This window comes from Contarinia nasturtii, unplaced genomic scaffold (genome assembly GCF_009176525.2).
Source record: "Contarinia nasturtii isolate CC-2019 unplaced genomic scaffold, AAFC_CNas_1.1 Cnas_scaffold_4198, whole genome shotgun sequence".
In the NCBI taxonomy this organism is placed as follows: Eukaryota; Metazoa; Arthropoda; class Insecta; order Diptera; family Cecidomyiidae; genus Contarinia; species Contarinia nasturtii.
The window spans coordinates 3265-10735 of NW_022201493.1; the positions used below are offsets into that span (position 1 = coordinate 3265).

The following is a 7471-nucleotide window of genomic DNA, read 5'->3' on the forward strand; positions in this document are numbered from 1 at the left end:
GATGAAAAAAATCAAGACCTATAGAAAAAATATCAGTTTCAAAAATTGTTTTTATTATGAAAGTGCTGGCGTCAATTCAATTTTATGCGTTCAATCGCCTGTTTTTCATAAATTCGTTATATTTCCGCCGACTGTTTTTCAAAATGTCTCTGATAAACACTTTGCGGTTTTTTTTGACGAAGAAGAAATATAATTACGTAGGAAAAAAATACGATGGAATGACTTTTAAAAAAATACGATCTTCGACGCAATTCAGATTGTGTTTTTCAACGGCTGATGTAATCGCATTTCTTTTATTACGAAGAAAAAATAGTTTTCGGTGTTTTACTAGCAAAAGTAGGTGGTCTTTGTTGGATTCTCACATTTGATAGCTACTTCATTTTTTAAAATCAAGAACAAAACTTACAGACAGACAGTCATCCCAGAAAGTAATCCGATTGCATAGAAATTAAAAATGTCAAAGTCAATGTTGAGAATTGAGAATATCATAGTCAAATTTCTTTGAGAATTTTCGACGAAAAATCAATTGAAATGAAAGAGGTTTGATTTTTTTTAAACAAAACAGGCGATTCGATTTATTTAGCTTATTTAAACGATAACTACAATAAAGTCAAAGTTCCGTCCTTTGACCTAATTATAAGCAAAAAATAGTTTCATCGGTGGTACATTAACAATTTCATAATTACGATCGATGTGTTTAAAATATGGTGTTAAAAATGTGAGAACTTTATTTCTGAATTGATAGACTAAAAATTTGCCGCCGGGTTTTAAAATCGATTTCGTTGCTTTCATGATATTTTTGGCGATTTCTTTTGGCATTGTTGAGAATGGAATGCCCGAAATGACATAGTCCGGTTGTCCCAAATTGTGTTCACGCAGCACATCCTCGACGTCGGCCGCTGAACGATCGGTTGCAATAAAACGGTCGTCATGGTATTCGCTTTTCAAGAATTCAATCAAATCTTCGTTGATTTCAAAAACCAACAATTTCGCATCTTTACGCATTCGCCGAAGAATTTCAATGGAAATATTACCAACACCAGCACCGTATTCAACGATTAAGGTGGCATTTTTAAAATCAATCGGCGCCAACAATTTATCGGTTGTAAATTGAGAGCTTGGGAAGGCGGAGCCCAACATCACCTATTTACAAAATTGAATGAAAAAAATAAGAGGAAAAAGAAAGAAAAGAAGAATGAAAAAGAGAAAGAGAGTATGTGTGAGAAAGTGGAAAAGTAGAAATGTATATAAATCTGATTTTTGTTGCCACGCATGATACTTAGCTTCAAAAGGCGACCGAATAAAATCGACTGACATTCAGTCTAATATATGCGATAGGGCATTTGATATGTTCATTTCGGTTTTTTTGATTTATTCATTTATTTATGTATTCCGACAAATCAATTGCGAAATGTTAGTTGATTGTAATTTCAAAAACCCATTAGAACATTTCAAAACCCAAAAAACTTACCGGTTCCTTGAGAAAATTTCTGGCAAACACCAAAACTTGCTTGCGCTTCGATGGTAATTTTGAGATAATGTTGCCTTTATCATCGTAAATGAATTCTTCTTTTCCAACAGCAATTTCGAATAATCCTTTCACAACATGACACACGTAAAACACCAGTTTTGAAATCACTTCCATTGCCATTTTTTGCTCACTACTTCAATTAATTAAACGACCAACAAAAAAATCTATCGCGTGCTTTTCAACGGTCAATTACAAATTAGATTGTCGTATCATTTGCGCCGCTTTTATAGACATTTTTTTTCAACCTAGAAAAAGTTAACTTTTTTTCCATTCAAATTTATTTTTATCAATTTTTATTAAATATATTCACACCGCACGACGATTATCGCTAATAAGGGAATTTGATGGTGATTGCTTTCTTTTCATCAATCAAATTTACTGAAACACTTTAAATTCATTTTTCCTTCTTTGAATAATGTGCTATCAACATTCAGGCGTAATGCGGTTCTTTCAAGTTTTTTTTTTATTTTTTCCTCATGAAATCTTAGCTCTCGACGAATGAGTGATTCTTATTTTACCATTTTTGTTGAACTGGCATGTCTTGAAATCAATCTCAATTTTAGCATAAATATCTATTTGCAAAACATGAAAAGTAGTCAAATATTGGGCGAAATTGACACATTATCGAACACTTTGTTATTTGGATAAAGTTCGGTGAATTTTGACAAGAAATCCTACCGACCTACCGAGGAATGTTAATATCATTGCTACCAACATGCCAATGAAAATGGCCCAAAATCGAAAGCACATGATTCTCGAAGCCTTGAAGTCGTTGAATGCCCAATTTTTGTGCTCGATCATAATTTCAAATGAGAAAAAAAAGTAAATTCTATCAGAAAACACCAAAAGAAATAGAAGTCAAACGACAATCGGGTCAAATTTGGAAGAAAAATCAATTTTTTTCAAAAAATCGACTTTCGAAGATTCAAAGGTTTTGCGGCACGGGTAAATGAATTCAGATTTGAACAAATGAAGAAGGTGAGACCATTGAAATTCCATAAAGTACGAATTCATGACAACTCTAGGGCTCTGTTGACTTGGATGAAACATGTTTACGCATAATAATTTGCACGCATACAACTGAAGGTTTACTTTTAATTTGTGCTGTCTTCGTCTATCTTCACACAGTTCCGCGTAAGTTCGCATTTTATCCTTTTGAGTTCCTATGTCATTTATGTGATTAATGAATTCACACTATACAATCAGATAATAACGATAAACAATACAGATAACGCTATCAATACAGATAAGGATAAATATCAAGTCTGCCTTAGTATAGGTTTCCACAATATACATGTATAATTAATTCTGTCTGCTTATAACTATTGTTCGAATTCTGTGTGTCTTGCTCTTCAATGTATAGAAACATGTTTACTACAGATTGGCACGTGTTGTATTTTTTACATGTGTAAATTACTAGTTTTACAACTGTATATGTTCACTATATAGTAGAACCTGAATTATTCGACTCCCTGACGAATAACAAAAAGACAGTTACATCAAAAGTATCTACATTTTAAAACTGTATAGCAAAAATGATAAAAAAATACTGTTTGAATGCCGAAGAATCAAGATTATACTGTATATTTAAAATATTCATTACGTTTATCAAAAAAATATTACGAAAAAGCCGCGTGTTAGATAGACAGCTTCTATCTTCAAGTGATCAATGATTTGGATTTAGTTTTTCAACTGAATCAAAATAAGAATGTTTGTTAATCTCTGAATGTAAATGCATTAAGTTATGAGTTAAATATTTCATTTGAATACAATCAGTGATTTTAATATCAATCAGTTGTTTACATAAATTTAATGTTTTACTCCGTAATTCTCAGTTTTTTCGCACATTTTTGGTGCGTTGAGTATTTTGTTTTGTTATTTAATATTGATTGAATCCAAAGCGATGGAATCTGCGTACAGAAAACTTTTAAAAAATCCACTACAAGGTGCAAATTTGATGTCGGTGATATTCTTTGGATGGACAATTCCGATTTTTAGAAACAGTTATCATGGTGTCTTAGATCCGACCAGTGCACTTGAACCACTTGCAGAAGACCAATCCGACAGACTTGGTGATCGACTGGAAAAGTACGTTAGCTTATACCAATAAAGAATAAACTAGGGTTTTTTATGTATTCATCTGCATATCTCAATATAAATTCTCTTCTATTTAAAGTGATAATATGTTTGAACAAAAAGGCCCGTAGCTAATAAAAGTATCAAAAAGAAAGAAAAAGTATAAAAAGACTCTTATGATTTTTCACGTTTTCTACTTCAGAAATTGGAATGTCGAGTGCACGAAAAATACACGCCCTTCGTTATTACGTGCTTTATTCAAAACATTTTGGAGTGAATTATTCATCATAGGCATTTTCTCCATATTTATTGATTGCATTTTCCGATTGACATATCTATTTCTATTTAAACAGCTCTTATCATACTTTAGGTTAGTAATTTTTATCATTCATTTTTGGTAATTCACTTCTTAATTTATGAAACGAACAATTTAATCTTTATCATTTGAAGCGAAAATTCGAATATATCTCGAGATGATGCATTCATTTACGGAATCGTATTTTTTGTGAACACTCTTTTTTATCGCGTTGGCATGCATAACTACCTATTCCAAGGTCTATGCTGCGGCATGAAATTTCGTGTGGCTCTTTCCAGTATCATTTATCGAAAGGTATGTAATTATTGTGATTTCTGAACGCATTTATTGGACTATTCATAAGGAAGTGCTCCCGCAAAACGGGTTTTTGTTTGCCATATCGTAGTACAGATTCATAAAATCCAAAATTTGTAGAAGAGTTATTTTGCCAAAGTTGCGTCTATGGTGACATATATGCAATATGACCAGCTCTATTGATTGGCCTTTTCACAATCGTCATTCTAGTGTTAACTCAATTGAATTTTCGTTTTCTAATAATCTCATCCAATTATAACAGGCTCTTAATCTGTCTCAAGGTGCCCTAAGCAGCATCGCCCCTGGAAAACTTGTAAACCTACTGTCAAATGATGTTCAGCGATGTAACAGTGTTTTAAATGTGCATCTATCATGGGTATCGCCTTTAGTATCCTTTTTGGCTGCATATATTTTATGGATAGAAATTCGATGGGCTTCTATTATTGGAATGGCTATTGTCTTCCTATTCGTACCTATACAAAGTAATTTTTTATTAATTTGGGCTGAGACCTTCAATTTAAATCAACTTTTGATCCTCAGGTTACGCTGGTAAATTGTTGACAAAAGTTCGATTCGAGACTGCTTTGCGAACGGATGAACGTATTCGTTTTATGGATGAGATCGTATCTGGCATTCAAGTGATCAAAATGTACTGCTGGGAACGAAATTTTGAAGGACTAATAGCAGCCACTCGACGTTTCGAATTGAAGATGGTTTTGAAAAGTCTCAATATTAAAACATTTAAATTTACAATTTACCTGATTGCATCCCGAGTCACGCTTTTCTGCACGGTTCTATCGTTTGTTTGGTTATACGACAAGGAGAAAATGACAATTCCCAAAATGTTTACAATTGCATATTTACTGAATTTAATTTCCAAGACAATGTGTGGATTATTTATTGATGGTATATCTGACGTCGGTGAAATTTACGTATCGCTTAAACGTATACAAGAATTTCTTCAATATGAAGAAAATGAGAAGGCGAATGAATCAGATGCTATTGGTTCAGATGAATTGACATCACGACATCTAGCCATTTTGATGAAAAAAGTTTCGGTCAAATGGAATTCACCTAAAGATCAAAACACGTCACTGAAGATTGATAAATACAAAGGTGAAATCGAATTAAACACAAGCAAATACGAACCATTTCAATTGCAAGATATTAATTTGGAAGTGCCAAAGGGGAAATTGGTGTTCATCGTCGGATCCGTTGGTAGTGGCAAATCGACGCTTATGCAAGTTTTGCTGAGAGAACTACCACTGATCCAAGGCTCATTGGGGATCAATGGCACAGTTTCATATGCAAGTCAAATGAATTGGACTTTTACATCGACAATTCGTCAAAATATTACATTTGGACAGGCAATGAATCGCTCACGATATGACGAAGTCATCAAATGCTCGGCTTTAGCCAAAGATTTCGAACAATTCACTAATAGTGACTCGACGGTGGTTGGCGAAAACGGAGCTGGACTTTCTGGTGGCCAAAAAGCAAGAATCAAGTATAGAACAATTCAATTTTGAATGATTAATTTTGAAGTTTTCAAGGTCATTTCCGATTTTTCAGTTTGGCTCGCTCAATGTATCGAAAAGCGGATATCTACTTAATCGATGACCCATTGAGTGCTGTGGATTCACATGTGCAATCGCATCTGTTCAACGAATGTATCGGACCAAATGGATACTTGGCACGACAAAATGCCACTCGCATTTTGATCACACATCAGTTGCATTTCATGAAAGAAGCTGACTGGATTGTTGTTTTAAAGGATGTAAGATTTACATAAACATTAAATTTAACATGCAATTGTATTGGAATTAAGTCGTTTTATTTACAGGGAAAGATTGATGCACAAGGAAACTATCATAAGATTTTGAACTCCGGATTTGACTTTGCCACCATGTTCAGCCAGAATGAGAACGATCGTGCTGAGAATGAGAGTCAAGATGAAAATTCAATAGAAAGCAATGACACGGATTTAAAAGAAGGAAGTAAAAGTACATCATTAGATGAAGGGACAACACTGCTGGAAGCGACTCAAAATGTCGAAGGGAAAAAACCATCGTCGACAAATACATTGTCAGAGGGAAAAATCAATGGTTCTCTTCTTTTTAGATATTTAAAATCATCAAATATCTCATGCGCGGTGCCACTTCTAGCTGCATTATTTCTGATCACTCAAATTATTGCTAGCATGGCCGATATTTGGGTTTCAATATGGTAAATGAATTTTGGCTTTAAATGGGATATTACTCTATATTATGCTTTGCATTTACAGGATTAAAAATGAGGAAAATCGACTGAAATTAAATACTACATCACTCCATCAGACCACACCGAAAGAGTCTTCATTAGATCACGCAGCTACAGATGATGGACAAAATATATGGTCTACTGAAGCATACATCTACATCTACAGTGGAATTATTATCTCTTTGATATTTGCGGCTATTCTTCGGTCAGTTCTTTTCTCTCTAGTTTGTACAAAGGCGTCGCAGAGTTTACACGATACAATGTTTCACGGTTTAATATCGACGAAAATGCAGTTTTTCAATGAGAATCCAGCGGGTCGTATTATGAATAGATTTACGAAGGACATGGGCAATGCTGATGAAATGCTTCCAAAAACTCTAATGGAAGCAACCGAATACATTTTCATAGCATTCGGTTCAATATCGGTGATCATTTTTACAGATGTCAAATTCGCAGTAGTGGCACTTTTTCTGGGAGTTTTTTTCATTTTTATACAAAAAATTTATTCGAAATGTTCCACAAAAGTCGTGCGATTAGAAGCATCAAGTGAGTTGAAATGGTTTTTGAATGAATTGCATCTGATTGTTAGTTTTTTATCAAAATTTCAATTTTATTATTACTTTTAGCAAAATCTCCTGTATTCACACACGTTTTGGCAACGTTGAAAGGCTTATCAATAGTCAGAGCATTTCAAGCCGAATCAATTTTGCGAGAAGAGTTTGAACGACATCAAAATCTTAATACGGGCGCATATACCATGTTTTTGGGTACTTCGTATGCATTTGGATTATGGTTGGATATGATAGTACTCCTTTTCATCGGTGTTGTTCTTTATGTTTTTCTGGTTGTAAATGAAGGTTTGTAGCTTTTTCTGTCAAAATTGTCCAATTGACAACACTCGTTTATGTAAAATGAAGAAAGCAAGTTCTCTTATAACTTTATTATTTTTTCTAGGAGTGACTGGAGATCGAGTGGGGTTGGCAATATCACAGGTG

At 33.8% G+C, this 7471-nt stretch overlaps 2 protein-coding genes across 2 annotated transcripts; one reads left to right on the plus strand and one right to left on the minus strand.

Moving 5' to 3' along the window:
* Window positions 1-552: 552 nt before the first annotated feature.
* On the minus strand, window positions 553-1734 carry LOC116350500 (ornithine lipid N-methyltransferase-like). The gene is made up of 2 exons (XM_031782292.1): window positions 1472-1734; window positions 553-1143 (listed from the first exon to the last, which is right to left on the minus strand). The coding sequence occupies exons 1-2, from the start codon at window positions 1649-1651 to the stop codon at window positions 631-633; spliced, it is 693 nt and encodes a 230-aa protein (XP_031638152.1). The 5' UTR covers window positions 1652-1734; the 3' UTR covers window positions 553-630.
* A 1664-nt stretch (window positions 1735-3398) lies between these two features.
* On the plus strand, window positions 3399-7452 carry LOC116350501 (multidrug resistance-associated protein 4-like; the record flags this gene model as incomplete). Its single annotated transcript, XM_031782294.1, has 10 exons — window positions 3399-3619; window positions 3810-3977; window positions 4058-4217; window positions 4480-4699; window positions 4758-5724; window positions 5790-5994; window positions 6061-6443; window positions 6502-7022; window positions 7103-7333; window positions 7431-7452. Coding segments are annotated over exons 1-10 (3062 nt in total), but the record flags the coding sequence as incomplete, so codon positions are not given.
* Between the last annotated feature and the right edge of the window lie 19 nt (window positions 7453-7471).